Consider the following 22,861-nt stretch of genomic DNA (forward strand, 5'->3'; position numbering starts at 1 on the left):
GCTATTGTACCTCCAAATGAAACACAGCGAAGCCAGTTAAATTAAGAGCATTGTTCAAAGACATTTTTGATATCGTAAACTTATCTAGAGTCCAGCCTGTTTACTGCATAATAAGATTACATGCATCCATATTCAGCATATTTATTGCTCAGTGTACAGATAGACAGACAGACAGACCTTAGTGTTGCTTTAAGGCAATAATCTCTGTTACTATTGCTCATACTTGAAGTTATAGAGTTGAATAAATGCCTACCTCATCCCACACTGTTTGTGCTACAGACAAAAATGATATGAAATCATTTTTTAACGCCCTGGCATCTTCCCACAACACCCTACATTTGTTGCGCTGATGTTTCCACTCAAATGTTCTTTAAAATTGTTACTTTTTTCTGTTTGTTGTTTGTCAGGTTTTATGGGAAAAGTGAAGATGGAGGGCAGTTTCTCGACTCCATTCGGACTTTATTTCTTTCTATCAGCAATCTGATGGACAGACCTCTGGATGAAGGAGTTAAGATAAAGGCAGGTTTCAACATGGATATATCATAGACGTTTAGAAGAAACGTTAAAGGATACCTTTGGTGAACAGAGAGATTTGGAAAATCCACTTTGAAGATTAAAATTTATTTTCAAGGAAATTAAAACTCTTATTATGAATAAATATGATCTAAAGTGACAGTTGAGATAAATTCTGTTCTTTTGAATTTTTGTATTCATCGTTGATTAGAATGATTGCTTGTTGATTTGAATAATTTCTGAAGGATCATGTAACACTGAAGACTGTAAGTAATGATGCTGAAAATTCAGCTTTGCTCGGAATAAATTACTTCTTAAAATAAACTCAAATACAAATTGTATTTATGTTTTAAAATGTTTTGTGTTTACACTATATATATATATATATAGTGTATGTATGTATGTATGTATGTATGTGTGTGTGTGTATATATATATATATATATATATATATTTATGTGTGTGTTGTGAACTTCCTGTTTATCTGCTTTTTTCCTAGGGAGCAATCTTGAAATATCTTCCCACCATCATCAATGACTTGCAGAAGGTCTTTGACGCTGTAGAGCTCAGGTAAAGTGAATAATGTATATCGCATTGCTGTGAAACATCTAGCCTTTGCATCACCACCGGTTTATAGATTTGGTTTTGAAACAAATTTGTGGCATACTGTTGTTTACCATAATATGAATAAAAAAAAAAAAAAATTAATATATATATTTGTTTTGCATAAATGGTTACAGTAAGGCACTTATAATTACTAATTAATTGCACCAGTGTTCCTAATGTTTAAAACACAGTAATGTGAAGCTTGTATGCTTGATAAATCAGAGAAAACGGTTTATTATTTGAGCTGATTTACAGAAGGTCTTTGGTGCTGTAGATCTTGATATCTCTAACTGTTTATGGATTCTTCCTCTGTTACTTACGTTTTCTGTACAATGTAATTACTTAACATTTTTGTAGAAAACCTTTCGTTCTCTCACAGTGTTCAGCTGGCGAAGTTCATTGAAAGCATTCCAGAATTTCAGATGGTGAGGCAGAAGCTGGGCTGTCTGGTGAAAATTGTTGAGAGTAACCTGTTCAAACAGCCAGGTAGGACTTGACAGCCATTCAGGTCAACATATAATTCACACTAAAAGCTGTGTATCATCCACCCCTCTCATTTTCTCTCTCGTGCTTTTAGACTGCAGAGATGTTTTGTTGCCTCTGATCACAGATCAGTTGAGTGGGCAGCTGGACGATCACTCCAACAAACCCGATCTGGAGGCTTGTGTCCAGCTGCTGAGCACCGTCCTGGACATGCTGGACTGCAAAGACATGGTGAGTTTGCAGTGGTTGAGGATCCCTAACAACTTCGGCAAGTTATGAGGAGTTTTATTTCTGCCTCAGACCATCTGATGAGCAAAACCGCAGGAGCCAAAGTAATTGGCTGGCTTTGTGCAATTTCCAGGAGTCAGGGAGTACAGGTTTTATCAGTCCACTGGGAAACAGAGATGTGCTTACACATTCCTAATCAATTATTCAGTCCGGTTTTTACAATAAGGCTCAGTCATTTTTACTTCCTCGCTGAAAATTTACACTGGCCCCCCGCTAAAAAAAGAATGATAGATATTGATTTATCTATGCATTTTTAATATTTGATATAAATATAGATTTTTTTTTGTTATATAGTACATGTAAAAAATGTGCTACAAAAGTTTGTGGTCGGGAATATTTTTGTAATACTTTGAAAAGTCTTTTATGCTCATCAAGGCTGCATTTGATTGATTACAAATGCAATAGAAACAGTAGTTTTATGAAAAATTATTACACCGCTAATTGTTTTCTATTTAAATATACTTTAAAATGTAATTTGTTCCTGTGATTGCAAAACTAAATAATTGATTAGAATTAAATAAATAAAAAGAACAGCATTTATTTAATTATTTTGTAAAAGTCTTTACTGTCACTTTTTATTAATTTAATGCATACTTGCTGAATAAATGTATCAGTATCTCTTAAAAAAAATTCTTACTGCCCTGAAACTTTTAAAGGGTAGTAAATAAATGTAATTTCTTTTTAATAAGTACATTATATTTAATTATTGTTTATTTATTTACTCTTATTTTATTTTCATAAAACATTAATTTTCATTAATTTGTCATTTTCAACACATTCTTACATTTATATAATGCTGTAGCTAATTTTGCTCTTTTGTCAACTAGCTAATGTAGAACAGAAGTCACAATCTCAGAAAACCAGTTTTAGTTTGCAAATCTCAAAAATGGATGTGCAAGAACAATTAAATCAGTACTTTTATTCAACACACATATGAAGCAGCACAACTCAATATTGAGTATAATTAGAAATGTTTCTTGAACTTCATATCAGCATATTAAAATGATTTCTGAATGATCATGTGACACTGAAGGCTGGAGCAGTTCAGCTTTGACTACAGGAATTAATTGCATTTTGAAATATATTACAAAACCGTTATTTTACATGATGATATTACACAATATTACTGTTTTTACGGTCTTTATTAGCAAATAAATGCATCATTGGCGAGCAGGAGAGACTTGATCTGGCTACATGAGACTGTGAATGACTTTAAATGCTTACAGACAGACTGATCTTTCAACCATGATGCATTTTGCTGGCTTGTTGATATGACTTGTGCATTCAAGATCGGTTGACATTTCGGTTGATATGTATTGAGACAGGCAGACATTTCAGGTCAAACTCTTGTGACTTGTGAGCATCTTTTTGCTGGAACAGTTACGCTGCAAATTTCCAAAATAAGGTCATTTGAAGTTGCACCGCTGTTTGTTTAAGAGAGGGAGTCATTTCTGGGTTCATTCAAGAATCCTTCAATGCATCTCATTCACCTTTTTTACGCTTTCAGGGTCCCACATCCGGTCATGTGAAGTTAATCGTGGACCGTCTCTTGCGGAGGGTCAACCGTACGGTCATCAACCTGAGTTTGGACTCTCCCTTCATAGTAAGATATTGGCACGCCACAAAATAGAGTGCTGTAGAAAGATTTAACAGAGCAAAATCAACTTAGTTTCCTGTCAAAGCTGCTGTTGTTTCAACTGCACAGCGCCGAAACCCACACACCTGCTGAAACTCATAACAACAACAGTCTGGACCACTGAACTAAACTTGTTTATTTCTTTGCCCAGGCCCGTGGCTATGAGTTTTCTCAGCAGTGTGGGCAGCACATGTAAAGTTATTGATTATTTCTTCTCTTCCTCTGGACACAGGGCCAATACCTGGCATGCATGACCGCTGTCCTGAAACAAATGGAAGACGCACATTATGCACAATACATCAGCACCTTCAAAACCAGACAGGACATTATCGTAAGTCTCCCGCTCTCTCCGCATGCCCCATCCATCATTGCAGAGCCTTCCGTGCTCTGAGAGTTAAGTTATAAATAATCCACCTTTTACACAGCTGACTGATGCGATGCATGTGGCTCTGTTCCCTGTCGTCTGTTGAAGTGAGTCAGGGTTTAATAGCAGAATGAGATGAGCGCAGCTTCAAATTAGCATCAGTTTTTCCTGCTCAGTCATATCCTTGCGGAACACAAATGTAATTTACCAGCCTGCATCTAATCGTAGTTTTCCTCTGCATGCACGTACATGTTCTTAACAACAAGAATCTGTGCTTTTAGGACTTTCTAATGGAGACTTTCATCATGTTCAAAAACCTGATGGGCAACGTGTTTCCGCCCGACTGGATGATCATGAATCTTCATCAAATGAAAGTCTTTCTGCGGGCGATTGACCAGTACTCGGATGTTCTCAACAAATACTTCCTGGACTCCGCTCACTTCCACTTGCAGGTCAGTTTAACAAGGAGTTGTAATGGGGTTTCAAGTACACAATTACCGAAAAAAACAAACAGTCATGCTCCTATATTGGCAAAGCCTCAAATCAGTGATTACCAATGTTGTTCTGAAAGCACTGCAAATGTTAGGCAACTGAATCAGAACCAGTTCTATTTTTTCCAACTGGAAGATGGCAAGGTGGCAAGTGTTGTCTGATGACTCTAATGAATGGTTTCATCTTTCAAAATGTATGGTTTGTAAGAGAAATTAATACTTTTAATACTTTTTAATGCATTTTTCACTGGCTTTAATATGGCGTTACGTGACAGAGCACTATATTTGCTTTATTCTAAGTTATGTGAGTCAGTCATCTTTCCGATTTGTTTTATTAAATTAGGGTACACTGGTGTTTTCATGCTTTCATGAATTCACTTTTAATTTTACATTCACTTCTATATCTTGCTATAAACTCGAAATAAAGAGGAAAAACACATTTAAAAACACATTGGGTGGCTGGCGTCCTACAAATAATGAGTGGAAGATATGAAATATTATGTCCAATCATTTACTGCATTATACCGTGAATAAAACTGCACCTGAATAATCACTTGAAGAGTTGGAGCCCACTTCAACCTTTAGAACGATTTTATTGTTGTTTTTAATTAAATAGTACATGTGAGGAATGAAAGGTTGGATGCCACAGATGTTTTTTGTGGAGTAGGTGGTGGTATTTTCACAAAGAAAACTCTCTTTCCTTTTGTGAATTGATTCACATGAATACAGCAAACTATCCCTCCACATTAAAGGTCTTGAAAAATCCATTATTGTAAGACCTTGTGCTTGAACTTGTGCTTCTTCCCAATCCTAAAAACAGCACAAATGAATCCTTAATTTGAAGAATTCTGCTTTCACATGCAGTAAATTGAAGAAGGAAAGCCTCGAGACACGTCTAAATACAATGTTTGCACAACATCCCACCTGCTAAGACCTGCCTATACTTTATTTGCTTGACTGTTGAAGGCAGCATAGACCCTTCAGAAGCAGTGATGTCTCACATGGTTGTAATCAAGATGGCATCTGACAGAGCAGTTAAAATATGTACATTTATTGCGCATTTTGGATAAATGTCTATGCCGAAAGTACAAATATAAACCTATGGTTCTTTTTCTACCAGAAAGTCATTCTGCCATAGTTATTAAATAGTCACTCAGTTGTCTCTAAAGCTCACTGTCAGAATGTGTTCTAGATCATTAAACATGACATGCATTGGACCATCTGTAGCAGAAATTAATTTAATAAGACTTTGATCATTTCAGTCTGATCTTGACAGATCTTGCATGGATTTTGTCACCATGTAATGTATTATATGCAATAGCAAACACATAACCACAACATGTGTAAACACAGCAAAGTGTTGTTTCTTATTTAATATGTGAACTGGGAATTTATATCCTTTATAATCCTAATGGTCTGAGAAATTGTAGAAAATGGTCATGAAAATCTAATTAATGGTTTTGTTTGGTGCAAAAAAAATCTAACATTATAACAAGACACCAGAGATAAAAAAAACAACAAATAAATGTTCTGAAGAAATGTTCTGTGTGTGAGACTGTGCAGTAGTTATTTGATCACAGATAATTTAAACGCTCTGAATATCTCTGAATGCAGTAAGTGTGAAGTTGTCCTGTGCATGTAATTGTTTTACAGGAGAATAATGTTAGGGCATTTCTGTGAATCATTTGAACACTTTTTCTTTCATGCTCTTATATAACATGTTTTTATGATGCTCATTTGTGTTGATCTTTTGGGGAAGCGTATGGATTTTGCACCCACTGGAAGCCTCCTGCACTTTAGGCATTTGGAAAATATCATCTTGTATAACAACGCTTTTGAAAAATACCCAACTGCTAAACTTTCTGTTGCTTGGTTACCATTCATTCAACACCCTATGCATCCGAAATATTTCACCCGTAAGACCTCAGTCAATTAAAAAAAGCAATTGCATTACAGTATATCAATACAAACGAATTGTCCAAATGATCAAAGCAAGACTGGGCCTTACTCATCTGTGATTTATGTAATCCAAAACACATTTAAATCATTTAAAAGCATTTAGCCACTGTTTCTGATCTTTATTGCAGTGATCTAACAAGGACATTTCTGTTCTCAAAATAATGAAGTCATAAATATTGATTTCCCTCAGTAAATCCTATTTTTTTAATCACTATTTACATATCACTAGTGACATAATGCATAACAAGTATTAAACTTAACTTATGCATGGTTTGTGCAGTATAAATGTGTGTGTGTGTGTATGTGTATGTGTGTGTGTGTGTGATATATATATATATATATATATATATATATATATATATATATATATATATATATATATATATATATATATATATATATATATAAAAATAAGTATTGGAACAGTAAAGACAAAATGGGTTTCTCTGCTGTGGAGTCAAGTCATTTGCAAATATGATTGAAATAGGAATATGGGACAAAACTACAGAATGTCAAATTTTACTATTACATTTTTCGACACGTACATGTTTTACCAAATAAAAATGACAGCACTTTTAGAGTTCATCCCACTATTTGATGTGAGCATAAGTATTGGAACAGTTGAATTAAAGGCAGAGGCAAAAGATTAAAAGCTAATATTTAGTTGCAGATCCATTGCATGCAATCAGAGCAGTGAGTCTGCATCCCATAGGCATCACCAGACTCTTGGTCTTATGCATTGAAATGCATTTCTCCAGTCTTTAATGCAGCCAATTCCAACTGTTGCTTGTTTTGGGGAGTTTCTGTCTTTAGTCTCCTCTTCAGCTGGTGAAATTAATGTTCAACCGGATTTAAATCTGGAGAATGATTTGGGCAATCTAAGACTTTACATTTCTTTGCCCTGATAAAGTCCTTGACTGAACTGGCAGGGTGTTTTGGGTCATTGTCCTGATCCAATATTTTGTACCTTTTCAAATTCATTCTGCTACTGCCATAAGTCATCATTAAAATGAAGAGGTACTGTTTTAGAGACAGCCATGCATGCCCATGCCATGACACCACCTCCACCAAGCTTTACAGATGCTTAGGATCATTTGCAGTTCACTTTTTTTCTCCACACTTGAAGGTTAATCTTTGTCTCATCGGTCCATCAACTCAGTTCCAAAACGCTACTGACTCACATTTGTGAAGAATCTTGCCTTTCTATTTTTGATGCTGATCAGAGGTTTGCATCATGCTGTGTAGCTTCTGTAATTCTGTGTCAAATTCTCCTGCGGACTGTAGATTGACAAAGCATCACCGCAGCTTTCTGGAGGTTGTTGGTGATTTTACAGACATGTATTTTAGGGGTTCATTTTCACAGCTTTTATGATTTGTCCGTCATCAACTGCCGATCAGGTCATCGTTGGTTGCTGATGTCGCCTGTAGTTTCCAAACTCTTGTTTTTCCTATAGTTCTAATTGACTTCCTCTTTTCTTTTAGCATCCACATTGCTTGCTTTTCTTTCAGACTCGGCTTCCTCCTATTCTTCATGGTTTGTGTTTGTCATCATCGAATTCAAGACTTAGAATGCAGAAGCAATGGATATTGCTTCTAGAACTGATAAGACACATTCCCTATTTTTAATATCTGAAGAATTAATGCAACAGGAGACAGCTGAACACTTAGAAAGACCTGTGAGGCAACTGTTCCAATACTCCAATACTCACATCAGTCAGGGAGATGAAACTCTAAAAGTGCTGATCTTCTTAGCTGGTAAAACATCTTTGTGTTGAATCATCCAATAATATGTGACATTCTGTAGTTTTGTCTCATGTTCATCTTTTAATCATATTTACAGATTTCTTGACTCCACAGCAAACAGAACAATTGGTATATATATATATGTATATATATATATATATATATATATATATATATATATATATATATATATATATATATATATATATATATATACATATACATATACATATACATATCAGAATCAGAATGAGCTTTATTGCCAGGTATGTTTACACATACGAGGAATTTGTTTTCGTGACAGAAGCTCCGCAGTACAACAGAATGACAGCGACAGAACATAAAACACATAATAAAAGAATATAAAAATACAAATAAGTAGATAAGGAATGACAATATACAAATTGACAATTGTAGGCAGGTATATTACAAAAATGCAGTTATGTATGTACATGTATATTATGTGCAAAATGTAAGTGTATACTAAGTATGTGTGTTAGATAAATTAAGTGTATGTGTATATAAATATAAAGTGTAGTGTGTTCAGTGTGTATCAGCTGTTCATAAGATGGATTGCCTGAGGGAAGAAACTGTTCCTGTGTCTGGTCGTTCTGGTGCTAAGTGCTCTGTAGCGTCGACCGGATGGCAACAGTTCAAAGAGGGAGTGTGCTGGATGTGAGGAGTCCAGAGTGATTTTAACAGCCCTTTTGCTCACTCTGGATAAGTACAGTTCTTGAATAGATGGGAGAGTTGAACCGATGATTCGCTCAGCAGTCCGGACTACCCTCTGTAGTCTTCTGAGGTCAGATTTAGAAGCTGAGCTGAACCAGACAGTTACTGAAGTGCAGAGGATGGATTCGATGATGGTGGAGTAGAACTGTTTCAGCAGATCCTGTGGCAGGTTAAACTTCCTCAGCTGGCGAAGGAAGTACAACCTCTGCTGGGCCTTTTTCACAATGGAGTCAATGTGAATGTCCCACTTCAGGTCCTGAGAGATAGTGGTGCCCATGAACCTGAATGACTCCACTGCAGTCACAGTGCTGTTCATGATGGTGAGTGCGGGGAGTGCAGGGGGGTTTCTCCTGAAGTCCACGATCATCTCCACTGTTTTGAGCGTGTTAAGCTCCAGGTTGTTGAGAGTGCACCAGACAGCCAGCTCTTTAACCTCCTGCCTGTAAGCAGACTCGTCACCGTCCTGAATGAGGCCGATGAGTGTGGTGTCATCTGCAAACTTCAGGAGCTTGACAGAGGGGTCCTTAGATGTGCAGTCATTAGTGTACAGGGAGAAGAGCAGTGGGGAGAGAACGCAGCCCTGGGGAGCTCCGGTGCTGATTGTACGGGTGCTGGATGTGTATTTTCCCAGCCTCACTAGCTGCTGCCTGTCTGTCAGGAAGCTGTTGATCCACTGACAGACGGAGGTGGGCACGGAGAGCTGAGTTAGTTTGGGCATGAGGAGGTTTGGCATGATCGTGTTAAAAGCCGAGCTGAAGTCCACAAACAGGATCCTCACATAGGTCCCCGGTCTGTCTAGGTGTTGCAGAACATAATGCAGTCCAATGTTTACTGCATCGTCCACAGACCTGTTTGCTCTGTAGGCAAACTGAAGAGGATCCAGCAAGGGTCCAGTGATGTCCTTCAGGTGAGCCAGCACCAGTTTTTCAAATGACTTCATGACTACGGATGTTAAAGCCACAGGCCTGTAGTCATTTAGTCCTGTAATTTTGGGTTTCTTGGGGATGGGGATGATGGTGGAGCGTTTTAAGCATGAAGGGACTTCGCACAGCTCCAGCGATCTGTTGAAGATCTTTGTTAAGATGGGGGCCAGCTGGTCAGCACAGGATTTCAGACAGGCTGGTGTAACGCAATCTGGGCCTGGTGCTTTTTTCCTTTTCTGCTTCCGGAAGACCTGGCGCACCGCATCCTCGCTGATCTGTATTGCAGGTGTGGGGGAGAGGGGGGATGCAGGAGGTGTGAATGGTGAGAGTGCTTGATTGGAGAGGTGTTCAGGATGGGTTGCAGGAGCTGTTAATGGTGTGAACGGTTGTTTGGAGAGGCATTCAGGGTTGGTTGCAGGAGTTGTTATTGGTGTGAATGGTTGTGTGGAGAGGTGTTCAGGGCAGGTGATGGGTGTTCTTTCAAACCTGCAGTAAAACTCGTTCAGATCGTCTGCCAGTCGTTGATTCTCCACAGTGCTGGGGGGTGGTGTCTTGTAATTGGTGATCTTCTTTAGACTTTTCCACACTGATGCTGAGTCGTTCGAAGTGAACTGAGTCCTTATTTTTTCAGAATAATTCCTCTTTGCCACTCTGATCTCCTTTTCCAGTGTGTATTTAGCCTGTTTATACAAGACATTGTCCCCCTTCCTGTAAGCATCTTCTTTGGCCTGACGGAGCTGTCTGAGTTTTGCAGTGAACCACGGTTTGTCATTGTTGTAATTTAGTTGAGTCTTGGTAGGAATACACATATCCTCACAGAAACTGATATATGATGTTACGGTCTCTGTGAGTTCGTCCAGATCGGTGGCAGCAGCTTCAAAAACACTCCAAGCAGTGAGGTCAAAACAAGATTGTAAATCCTGCTCTGCTTCATTAGTCCATCTTTTTACAGTCCTTAATACAGGTTTAGCTGATTTTAGTTTCTGCCTGTAGGTCGGTATAAGATGAACCAGAAGGTGATCAGAACGTCCCAAAGCTGCTCGTGGAACAGAGTGAAATGCATCCTTTATTGTTGTGTAACAGTGATCCAATATATTACTGTCTCTTGTGGGACAAGTAACATGCTGTCTGTATTTTGGCAGTTCACGGGAGAGATTGGCTTTATTAAAGTCCCCAAGAATGATTAAAACAGAGTCTGGGTGTTGTTGTTCTATCTCTGTGATGTGCTCAGCGAGTTCCTGTAAAGCTGAGCTCACGTGCGCTTGAGGAGGGATGTAAACACTAACCAGAATGAGCGAGTGAAACTCCCGCGGCGAATTGAACGGCTTGCAGTTAATGAAGAGCGTTTCGAGATTTGAGCAGCACGTCTTCTTTAACACAGTTACATCTGTACACCACCGTTCATTGATGTAAAAGCATGTCCCGCCGCCGCGCGATTTCCCCGTTGATTCTGCGTCGCGATCCGCTCTAAACAGCTGAAAGTCCGGCAGATGGAGCACGCTGTCCGGTATGGTGTCATTCAGCCAAGTTTCCGTGAAACACAGAGCAGCAGAGTGAGAGAAATCTTTATTTGTCCGAGAGAGCAGAAGCAGTTCGTCCGTTTTGTTGGGAAGAGAGCGGAGATTTGCCAGATGGATGCTAGGCAACGGCGTTCGAAATCCGCGTTTTCTGAGTCTCACGAGCGCTCCCGCTCGCTTTCCCCGCCTGCGCGTCCTGAAGCGCTTGATCAGCGCCGCTGCTCCTCCGACAAGAATGTCTAGCAAAACATCAGAATAGTCGAAAACCGGTGAAATATCGGGAGATGTGTGTTGCCTGGTGAAACTGATTGCAGGAATATAACTAAAGACAGGACAAACTAGCAAAAACACAAAAACAACTGCAGAGCACGTCACGGAGGCAGCCATCCTGTATCGGCGCCACTCGATCACTCGATATATATATATATATATATATATATATATATATATATATATATAAAAAGAGTTTGGTTCCAAAACATGATAAACGGCATTTAAAAAAATTCAGTTAATGCCAAAATCAGTATTGTTTTTGGTCTATATTGAAAAGTACATTTTTAATTTGACGAAAAATGCAATATTCGCAGTGTTATTAGGTCATGTTTTCGCCCTTTTTCCAAACCGCGATAAACGCCAGTCTCCATGTTTTGCAGGATGCAATATATCTGCTCAACCAATCACAGTGCACTATTCAATTAACTTTTGGAAGTTGAATGTAAATGAAATTTTCTTTTATTGCTGTTATAAATTTATAGCATTGACAAGATGAGCTGCTGAATTCATTTTAGAAGTGATGACTGATGGATGTATTTTTAGTCCAGTGCCTGTATATAAGTGTTGATTATGATATATAATATAATTATTATAGACCAAATTCAGAGGCTGTCATATGTGGATCAACTTACTATGTTGTTTATTTTTATCAGTTTCCATAAGAAAAATAACTTTCATTGGGAAAAAAGAGTTTCATGGATTTATTGCATTTTGGGAAAACAATTATAAAATGTTATAATAAATCTTTGAAAATCAAAACCTGGATTTTAATTTGTAATGTTATTATAACCTAAAGATGCTATGTGAAAGATTGAAACAGAAATTGTGTTTTTATCTAGCCAATTTATTGGTAAAGAAAACAATTTTTTACCCAAATTAATCAAAATGGATTTATTTTTTCGTTTTGGAACCAAACTCTTCATATATATAAATGTGTGTGTGTGTGTGTCTGTGTGTGTATATGTGTATATATATATATATATTATTTCAAAATAGTAACGCCAGTTACTTTGCTTTCCCATTTATTGAATGTCTTCTGTTCCCATATTTGGAGATATTGGAAGTACAGATGGCACATTATGAATAAGTACATTATGTAGTTATGTAGATCTGTCTGTCTGTCTATCTGTCTATCTATCTATCTGTCTGTCTGTCTGTCTGTCTGTCTGTCTGTCTGTCTGTCTGTCTATCTATCAGTCTGTCTATCTGTCTATCTATCTATCTGTCTGTCTGTCTATCTATCCGTCTGTCTATCTGTCTATCTATCTGTCTGTCTGTCTGTCTGTCTATCTATCAGTCTGTCTATCTATCAGTCTATCTATCTATCAGTATATCTATCTATCAGTCTATCTATCTATCAGTCTATCTATCTAATCACATTTACATATATTTTATGTTGTTTTTCCTCAATAGCTTTGGAACAACTATTTTCACCTGATCATTGCCTTCATTACCCACAAGTCCTTACAGCTGGAGACTTTCTCACTCGAGAAACGCAACAAGATTCTCAACAAGTGAGTGTGAGACCTGCGAGTACATTGTCGTTCTAGTGCTCAAATGTTGGTTTTTGCTCATTTAATTTGAAAGGCTGACATCTTAAATTGAGTTTCTAAAAAATGTAAACAGGTACGGAGACATGCGGAAAAGCATCGGCTTCAAGCTGAGAGATATGTGGAACAATCTTGGTAAAAGCTCTTTCCTGTGCTTCTTATCTGTTAGAGACAGTGACCACAATTACAAAAGTGGATGAATGTAGAGAAGAATTGTTACAGAATGTCCCAAAGAACTTTCTTTTTGGTCAAATGGCTTTTTGTATGGAGAGTGAAATCATTACTAGAGTGTTTGTCTTTATTGGTTGAGACAGAGTGCATATATAAGTTTTTTTGATTTCCTTAAGGAATTAGGGCTATTTTGTGATGTCATGTCACTTCCAGGCCAAGATAAGATGAAGTTCATCCCTGCGATGGTGGGACCGATCCTGGAAGCTACATTAGTGCCTGAGCCTGAGCTGAGGAAAGCCACCATCCCCATCTTCTTTGACATGATGCAGTGTGAACACCATTTCAGCTCCGACCACACCTTTCAGAAGGTTAGGGTTGTTTCTGTGCTAGAAAAGTTCCGTTTCAAAACCTGCAGAAGATGTCTAACTAGGCAACTTGCTTAGGGATTATTCACATTCATTATGCTGGTAAAGAATAAAAGAATAAAAATTAAGAATGCATTGAGACAAGTTTTCGCTAAATGTTTTATCCAAAAGCTTAAAAATATTGTATTAAGTACAGAAATATTTATCTATTATCTATTTTCTTTTTATTAAAAAGGGCGATGATGTTGGTTAATTTTTATTTAATTTTTTTACATTTTAAGTTACATTTTGCACTAGTGCTAAAATATAAATATGATCTGGTTCATTTTTAATTGATGTTTTTTCCCTAAAACATTGTTTTATATTTTAACACAACTTGAAATGCTGTAAAAGTATTGTTTATTATATAATATGATACATATACATATTTAATGTTATACTTTACACATTGTATATACCTTAATTTATATTGTGTGCTATTATTTTGAATTTATATGCTTTGTATACCTATGAACATAAGAGTCTCTTAGCCAGTGATATGATATATGCAGTTGCCTAAATATGCTGCAATATGATTATGATTTGCAACCAAATGCAACCAAAATATAACATGAACATTTAACTTTCTGAAAATAGCAAATTGTGTATCACAAGTGGGAAATGCACAACAAAAAGTACACTTCAGTTTGATACATAATAGAGAAAAATCAATAATGGACATACAAATCATGTTGTCAGTTGTCAGGATTATCAGTCATAGTGACAGCACATCATTTGTTTGTGCACTGAGATATACAAAGAAAACATTAAAAGTCTTTTGTGTTCTTTAAAATGTGCAACTGTAGTATCCCTAATAGGACACCCGCAACAAAATGAGCATTTTTAAAGAAAATAAGCATATCATTTGTTAATAATGTAAATAAGATGTCGCCTAGGCTTCTGCATGATGGTCAGAAAGTTTGATGAAGCATTTGTGTTCTTCGCAGTTTGAGAATGAATTAATCACAAAGCTGGATCAGGAAGTTGAAGGAGGCCGCGGTGATGAACAATACAAGATTTTGCTGGAGAAAACGTGAGATTTTATTTCTTCCCTCTTACCACATGCTGCCACTTTTTATTGCTTTGTACTTAGAAAAGTTACAAATTTTGAATGTTAAGATTATTGAAAATAATATCACGATCACTGTCAGCTATCTGAAAACTAAATCTCCTGTAAAAGGGACATGATCTTTATGCCCATTGAAATGCTTGAATGTGGAGATTTTTGCATTTGTGTTACTGGGAATATGCTATTTAAGATAAATTTACACAAATTAAAGCCCATGCATCTTTCCTGTAGCTGTAATTAATTTAACATGTTTGCATAGCGTTCCTCTTAAAATGGTATAGCTTTGTGCATTTTATTTTCTCTGCATATATATACATGCTAACTTGTTTGCGCAGTTGAATTATCGGTTACTTGAATTAGTATTTTATTATTTTGAAGTTTTATGTTTTGATATAATTAATTACCTCTGGTAAAAAATAAAAAAGGTTTGCTTATTTGCAGATTAATGCATATTAAATGTATGCACTAAATTTATTAGTACTAACTATTCAGACTAGTGCTGACTAGAATTAAAAAACACCGTTGGGAATCAAATCAGTACTTAAGTACATTCAAAATCAAGTGCTTTTTTACTTTAACTGAAGTAGTAAATGAAAATGTGATTATTGATACTTTTACTGGGGTAATATTTCATTAGGCTAACTGTGCTTTGTTTGTGTACTCTCTGTGTGTGTGTGTGTGTGTGTGTTGTGTCCAGGCTGTTGGAGTACTGTCGGCGGCACCGGTACCTGTCTCAGTCCGGTGAGGCGTTGGCGTATCTCTTAAGTAGTCTGCTGGAGAACCTGCTAGCTTACCGCACCATCACCCATGACGAGAGCCCTGAGCTCCGCATGAGCTGCACCGTCAACGTCCTGGTGAGAACTCTCAAACACAGCTGCAGTATTTATAAATGTACCTTATTATGTGCTCAACCTGCTGAAAGACCAGCGAGGATCCACTCAGCAGTAAAAGTTGCTTAGAGACTTCTTCTTTCAAATCAAATTCCATCTCTCTATCTTCCATCTCATGTCCACAGAACTTTTACAAAGAAAAGAAAAGGGAAGATATATATATCCGGTAAGTGTTTTAGATGATAACAATTTCTTGCCGATGGCACATGGATGAATCTAATGGATGGATCTGTGTTTTGTGGTCTTTCATTAGGTATTTGTACAAGTTACGGGACCTACATCTGGACCGTGAGAACTACACAGAGGCTGCTTACACTCTGCTGCTCCATGCTGAACTGTTGGAGGTTTGGACCTTGTGCTATTATTAACTGTAGATTTGGGTTAAGGTTAGATAGAGACATCTAGGAAGCAGGCTGCCCAATGGCCAGTATAATGCAGATAGACTATATAATACACTTATTAAATTTAAACACTTATAATACAGTCCAAATTTTAGACACGCATTCTTTCAAAATTTTTCTCCATTTATTAATAAAGTAGTCAAACTAGGAGTATAAAATGTAGTGACCAAAAAATTAAAACTTAAATAAACGCATATTAAAACAATCTTATATTTGAGCTTTTAGGAAGTATACATTGTTTGAGCTGCTTTTCATTCCATTTCTGTTCTAATCGTGCATAAAAAATGTTTTAAATTAAAACATACTTTTATTAAATTAAAATTTAAATTATTAAATTACACGCACAAAAAAAAGTAAACCATTAACATTCATTGACCTTTTAATACAGTTAAACCAGCACATGTCTAGTCATAAGAAACAATTAAAAAAATCTATCATAAAATGTCATGCTGACAAATGATACATGTGCAAAGTATGTCAGAAATATTATATGCATGTATTCACAATTTGGTCAAAAAATATTTAAATATAGATTTTTTCCATTGACAAGGATGTCAGTAGATTTTGGAAACGACAAGACCTCTGTTCTTTTCTTTTTAACCAAGCAGGTTCTTATTCGAATAATCGTATTATTCTAAGTTAACTTGCTCTATTTGCATTTGACTGTCTGCACTGAAAAGCGTGTAGCCCTTGTGACACAGTTTGGTGATTTATGAGGTCAGTGAGATTAGCATGACTGAATCGTGCGATCTCTTTCTAGTGGTCCGACAAGCCATGTGCGCCCCACCTGATCCCAAGGGACGGAACTCAGGGGTGGACGCAACAAGAGCTAAAGGAAAGACTTTTTCAGGAGATAATGTGCAATCTGGACAAGGGGAAAGTATGAATTTTGCTTGTACATCTAAAAATGTAATGCTAATGCTTCAATTTCAAGACTTTTGCATGCTCACAGTTTTTAGGGTAGGACAACTGTAAAGAACAGGAAAGTTGCTATTTGAACTACATTACCATTTGAAAGTTTGGTGTTGGTGAGATTTATGTAATGTTTTTAAAAGAAGTCTGTTATTCTCACCAAGGCTGCATTTATTTGGTTAAATGGAATTAATAAAAAAAGCAAAATTTAGTAAAAAAGAGAATATTATTACAATTTTTAACTATTTTAATAATAAGTAATTTTATGTTTCATTTCTGCATCATTAATCCAGTCTCCAGGGTCATTATTAAATTATAATTAAATTATAACATTTAAATTTTATATAGTTTTATATTAATTTTAACTCTATTAGTGTATTAGGTTTACCTAAAGAGAAATAAGAAATGCTGAAAACTAGATGAATTAAAATGTTTGTTTTTATATTATATTATTTGTTTCAGTTAATGTTTACATCAAGTAACATATACATATATCTTTTTTTATTGCTTTTATTTTTAACTAACTATAATAACAATGATGTTGATATAGAGCTCAATAAACATTTTTATCGGGATTCTTTTATGAATAGAAAGATTCGAAAGAACCTTTAATTGATATGCAAATCTTTTGTGACATTATAAGCGTCTTTACCATCACTTTTGATCAGTTTAATGCATTCTTGCTGTATAAAAGTATTAATTTGTCAAAACGAAAAACAAAAAAACACGTTTGAATGCTGTAGAAATAGTTCACCCAAAAAGCAAACTTTTGTTTAATCGTTTATTAGGAAAGTCATATTGGTCTCTCAGTACAATAATTAATATGATTTTTGTTCCTGTTCTCATTCATTAGCCAGACTCTGAGCTTGTTTGTTTGTTCTTTTGTCCACAGATGTGGGAGAAGGCCATCGAGATGGCCAAACAACTTGTTAAACTTCATGAAAACCAAATGTTTGATTTCATAGAGCTCAGTCAACTGCTGGTGAGACAGACGTGTCAGAAATCCCTATTGTTTCTCTGTTAATATGATCTGAAGGTAATGCCACAGACAAACCTCCCAGAGCTTCTGCCAGAGCAGGAGACGCTCTGTGATGTACAAACATTTTAGCGAGACAAGCCTTGAGCTCGTCTCGATTCACGCGCTTCATATTTATTCACATTTTGGGTTTGTAACTCATAACCCTGTCTGCTGGGTAGCAGCCGTCACTCTGCACAGGAAATAAAAATGGCAAATTGCAAGCAAGAGGAGGAAGGAAACTCTGGTGTGATAACAGCTACTGTAGCAGTTACACACTCTCCTCTCAGTTCTGCCCTTGGCTCTGTGAAGTTCTCACTTGGCAGCAGCCTTCAATTAAGTCAGAGCACTTTGCTGTTGATGCCGATGAATTGGGTGGACAACTGCTTTCAGCTTATCCTTGTCCTGTGGTTTATAAAATGTAGAAGTAAATTTACTTATTTCTTCTCGGATTTGAAATTGTATAGCAAAAAAGGAATGTACAGTAAAAACTGCCATAACTTAAAGGGATAGTTCACCCAAAAATGGAAGATCTGTCATTTTATAACCCTCGTGATGCTCAAAATGTTGATTCTACTGCAGAAAACAGAAGACATTTTGAAGATTGTTGGTAACCAAACAGTTTCTGTTCTCATTGACATTCATCGTATTTTTCCTCCCTACAGTCTTCAAAATGTTCTTCTTTTATGATCCACTGAGGAAATTAATGGACTGTCCCTTTAAGAGTGTTTGAAAGCAACAGAACATTTTAAAACACTTATTCTGTCATTCACTCATCCTTATGTCATTCGTAATTAACTTTTTTTTTCTTTTCTCTTTTTTTCTGATGGAGCAAAATTGAGATTAGTAGAATGTTCAGGCTGCAATTTTTTCCCATATATTTCAAGTCAATTGGGATGCTGTCAAACTTTAAAAAAAATGACAAAACATCATAAAACCATAAATTGTAAACAAATATTGTAATATTTCTATTTGATACTAGTGTTAGTGATTTTGCTGTGTTCTTTTGTCATTTTTATTATTTTTAGTTTCAGATAGCTTAAACTGATTTGTATTTCAGTTGTAGTGGAGTCATTAGTCGTCTTCAAGAAAGAAACATTTCTTCCATCTATACTTGACCTTTTAACACTAGCACTCTGTTCTATTTCTATTCTAACTACTTAGTTTTCTTTTAACTTGTTATAAAAAATGTACCCTCTAAAACTAACACTCTATTCTCTCTCTCTCTCAATTTTAAGTGTGATTTATTAAGCATGACAAATCTATACATTTGAATTGCCAAAGCAATTGCAGCTTGGCTGCTTACAAATAGTGCACGTTTATTAACAGAAAGAAAAATAATAACAATGGGAATAATAATATTAATATATAAAAAGTATTAAGCATGAAGTGCAAAATTAATTATTAATATAAGTATATAAACTAGACAAAAAAAATAAGATAAGGGATTAGACAGATTTACAGAAGAAAAATATACATTTACTGTTAGTATTATAATAGAGTAATATGGCATAATATAATCTACATGTTCTGTTCTATTCTATTTTATTGTCTGTTCTAGATGTAATTTAAGTGTAGATATTTTAGAACTTTAACTTAAGCTTAATAGTTTCAGATAGTTGCAAAGGCAACATTTCTGTTTTGTATTAAAGTGAGTATATCAGCTTTATTTCAATTACTGAAAAAAATGTACATTTTGTTGGAAACAATTATTATATTCCAAGAGTGAATCCAACCCCGAAAACTCTCTTGACTGTAACTCTGACAGTAAATCTGTAACATTCCATTTATTGAAACAGATTTGAGAGCTGCAGTGAAGGAATCACAATAAAGGAGATCTAACATTTACACAAAAGGATTCTAGGAACTTAATCATCTCCACTCATGAATGAATGTATAGGACAAAATTACAGGCTGTTGTGTGACCTAGGAATGTATGAAATGAGTCACAGAGTCTCAAGAACATTCAAAATTCAAAAGGGTTTTAAGAACAATTTCAACAATTTGAAAAAAAAAATAGTTAATGACTGCTGAGACCTTGATTATTATTACTCATCTTAAAATAAGCTACTAAAGGATCAGAATTGTTGGCCTTTCCAAGTGCAGAGCCAGGGGTTAAGAGCTTTGATCAAAGGCACTCTGGGGGCCGATAACTGTAATTGAAGTTTACTGAAGCTTTTGTGTTAACTGGATTACATGCAATAGGGGTCAAATAAAGTTATGCATTTGTCAATTAATTAACAGAAATGGATAAATATTGGCAATAATGGTGGATATTTAGAATGTCCTGACTTGAAGCTGTCAGATGACTTCATAGGAATTGCAATGTGGTTCACAAGCATGATGAACTCATTCACCCTACACTGCATGAATAAGAGCATCGTGAACACACGTAAACCTCTCATTTAATGTCAGAGACAAATGATGACAGTGTTTTTGTTTTCAGCTGCACTGTTCCTTTTATGCTTGACTTTTAAATGCTCAACTGCAAAATCAAATGTAAAAACAGCAGTTGTTTTTGTACACAGAAACAGCAGGCGCAGTATTATGAGAACATCATGCATGCAATGAGACCCCAGCCGGAATATTTCGCAGTGGGATACTACGGACAAGGTTTCCCATCCTTCCTCAGGGTGAGTGAATTTAGCATTTTTAATGACTTTAATGAAACTGGTATGAGGGATACCATTTTCAAACCATAACTTGGAGAGTTGTTCCTCCATTTGCTGCACAAATGTCTAATTTTCTGTTGTTTATGCGCTGTGAAATCTGCAAACTATGGATTAAATGGTGACACAAACATGCTGGCAGGGTCGGCTCAATGTTGGGCATTTCCGCATCAAGCATTGCCAGTGGAAATCAGATATTTTGATTACAGCTCTCCCCAAAGAGCTCTCTGAGTAATTGGGTTTCAACAAGAAAATAATACTTTTGGAGTTTGGAAACCCTAGTGCTACGCTTTTAAAGATACAAGAGCCCCTTAGACGTCTAATAAAATGAAAGGCTCTCCACAGTTATTATTGGTTGTGCATGCATATCAAGCCATGGATATCGCTCGAGTAGAGGAAGAAGTTGGTATATTATTAGCTAAAAGTTGCAGCAGGTCATGTGGTCATTTATACTGTTTTCATACATTTTTATTTGAAATACTCTGCCTGTTCCAAACAGAACAAAATGTTCATTTACCGTGGTAAAGAGTATGAGTGGCTGGAGGACTTTAGTTTGAAGCTGCTGTCTCAGTTTCCCAATGCAGTGAAGATGACCAGCACATCGCCCCCTGGTGACAACATCTGTAACTCACCCGGACAACGTATCCTTGACTCTTAGCCCAGCAAAATACTGACATTGTAGGCCAAAATGTCTCAAATATTTAGATTTATTTTTATGTGAAATGTATTTATTTTCATTTTACTTATTTTTATTCGTTTTGTAATTTATTTTTTTAAACATTTACTATTATACACTAATGTTCAATGGTTTTCTGGTCAGTATTTTATTTTTAATAAATTTATGTTTTTATTAAGAAAGGATGCATAAAATGTATCAAAAGTGACCGAAAATACTTTTATCATAAAATATTATCATGCTGTTCTTTTTTTTAACTTTCTATTAATCAAATAGTCTTGAAAAAATGTATCACATTCAACATATTTTCCTACAAAAATATGGAGCAGCACAACTGTTTACAACATAGATAATGTTTCTTAAGCAGCAGATTTCTGAAGGATCATGAGATACTTTAGACTGGAGTAATGATGCTGAATATTCAGTTTTGCATTACAGGAATTAATTACAATTTGAGGTATATTTTATATATATATATATATATATATATATATATATATATATATATATATATATATATATATATATAATTGCAATATTTTTTAATAATACTGTTTTTACTATTTTGATCAAATAAATGCAGCCTTGTTGAGCATAAGAGACTCATTTCAAAAGCATTAACAAAACAAACCTTTAAATGTTACTGTGTATTTACATATATACTTATTTAGATTTGTGATGGATGGAATGTAAAGATTGTATACGTTTTATTTTAAAGTATTTTAATACTTGTGACACCTTTAAAGTGTCTGAATGTCATTGGATTAAATACATAACCTCACTACGTATGTGGAGTAACCGTTTTATAAGGTTGTGCCTAACAACGCCCCTTAGCTGTTATAAAATCACTGTAAACCATGGCTTCTTGGGGCTTATTGCTTAATTATATAATGCAGTGACATTCAAACTTTCTTAGTTGTTACTCTTTTATAACCTCTGTACATTTAAAGTCACCTTTTCTGCAAACTGTTTTAAGATCTAGAGATCCAAAATGATGAAGTGAAGTTTTTAAATCCAGTACTGATTAAAATGCTTACTGACCCCAAACGTGTGAATGGTAGTGTCTGTGCTTCAAATTAAGCAATTACTGTGTCTGAATGATTTTTGGGGCCAAATGACAGGAATGTGAACAGTTTTCTACCCTTAATCAATTCTCTGCAGATATTCAGTGTTTTACGGTGAAGCCAGTCTTAAACTTACCTTCACAGTTCAAGGACAAGGGACTTCCTGAACAAATCCTCAAGTATAAATTCACCCACTTGTCACCATTCAAATCTCTTATAAATAATGCTGTTGTAGACCTTCTGTTGTTGTCTCAGTTATTACAGGACAAACGAGGTGGAGAAGTTCCAATATTCAAGGCCGTTCAGGAAAGGAGAAAAAGATCCTGACAATGAGTTTGCTGTGAGTTATGATTTATATTGTAGGTGTTACCGCATATAGGCACGAAAACATTGAACAAATATTGCAGTGCAGCGTTTGACCAGATGAGGATAATTAGGGTGTGTGTGAAAGCGTATTTTAGATTCAACTTGGATGATATTTTTATTATAACATTGTTGACATTTTATATATTT

At 35.7% G+C, this 22,861-nt stretch overlaps 1 protein-coding gene across 1 annotated transcript in view; it reads left to right on the forward strand.

The window, feature by feature from the left end:
* The window catches only part of LOC132098082 (dedicator of cytokinesis protein 5-like), a 61,466-nt gene that overhangs the window by 22,218 nt on the left and 16,387 nt on the right, over window positions 1-22,861 (forward strand). Inside the window, exons 23-42 of the mRNA XM_059504204.1 lie at window positions 408-523; window positions 1,016-1,082; window positions 1,498-1,604; window positions 1,696-1,832; window positions 3,397-3,492; window positions 3,758-3,856; window positions 4,171-4,341; window positions 12,941-13,041; window positions 13,154-13,212; window positions 13,462-13,616; window positions 14,600-14,685; window positions 15,419-15,575; window positions 15,737-15,777; window positions 15,865-15,955; window positions 16,773-16,892; window positions 17,817-17,906; window positions 20,468-20,572; window positions 21,108-21,249; window positions 22,446-22,527; window positions 22,604-22,688. Of these exons, the coding sequence (XP_059360187.1) occupies window positions 408-523; window positions 1,016-1,082; window positions 1,498-1,604; window positions 1,696-1,832; window positions 3,397-3,492; window positions 3,758-3,856; window positions 4,171-4,341; window positions 12,941-13,041; window positions 13,154-13,212; window positions 13,462-13,616; window positions 14,600-14,685; window positions 15,419-15,575; window positions 15,737-15,777; window positions 15,865-15,955; window positions 16,773-16,892; window positions 17,817-17,906; window positions 20,468-20,572; window positions 21,108-21,249; window positions 22,446-22,527; window positions 22,604-22,688 (2,107 nt within the window). The remainder of the gene's footprint in view (window positions 1-407; window positions 524-1,015; window positions 1,083-1,497; window positions 1,605-1,695; window positions 1,833-3,396; window positions 3,493-3,757; window positions 3,857-4,170; window positions 4,342-12,940; window positions 13,042-13,153; window positions 13,213-13,461; window positions 13,617-14,599; window positions 14,686-15,418; window positions 15,576-15,736; window positions 15,778-15,864; window positions 15,956-16,772; window positions 16,893-17,816; window positions 17,907-20,467; window positions 20,573-21,107; window positions 21,250-22,445; window positions 22,528-22,603; window positions 22,689-22,861) is intronic.

This window comes from Carassius carassius, chromosome 21, assembly GCF_963082965.1.
Source record: "Carassius carassius chromosome 21, fCarCar2.1, whole genome shotgun sequence".
Classification (NCBI taxonomy): Eukaryota; Metazoa; Chordata; class Actinopteri; order Cypriniformes; family Cyprinidae; genus Carassius; species Carassius carassius.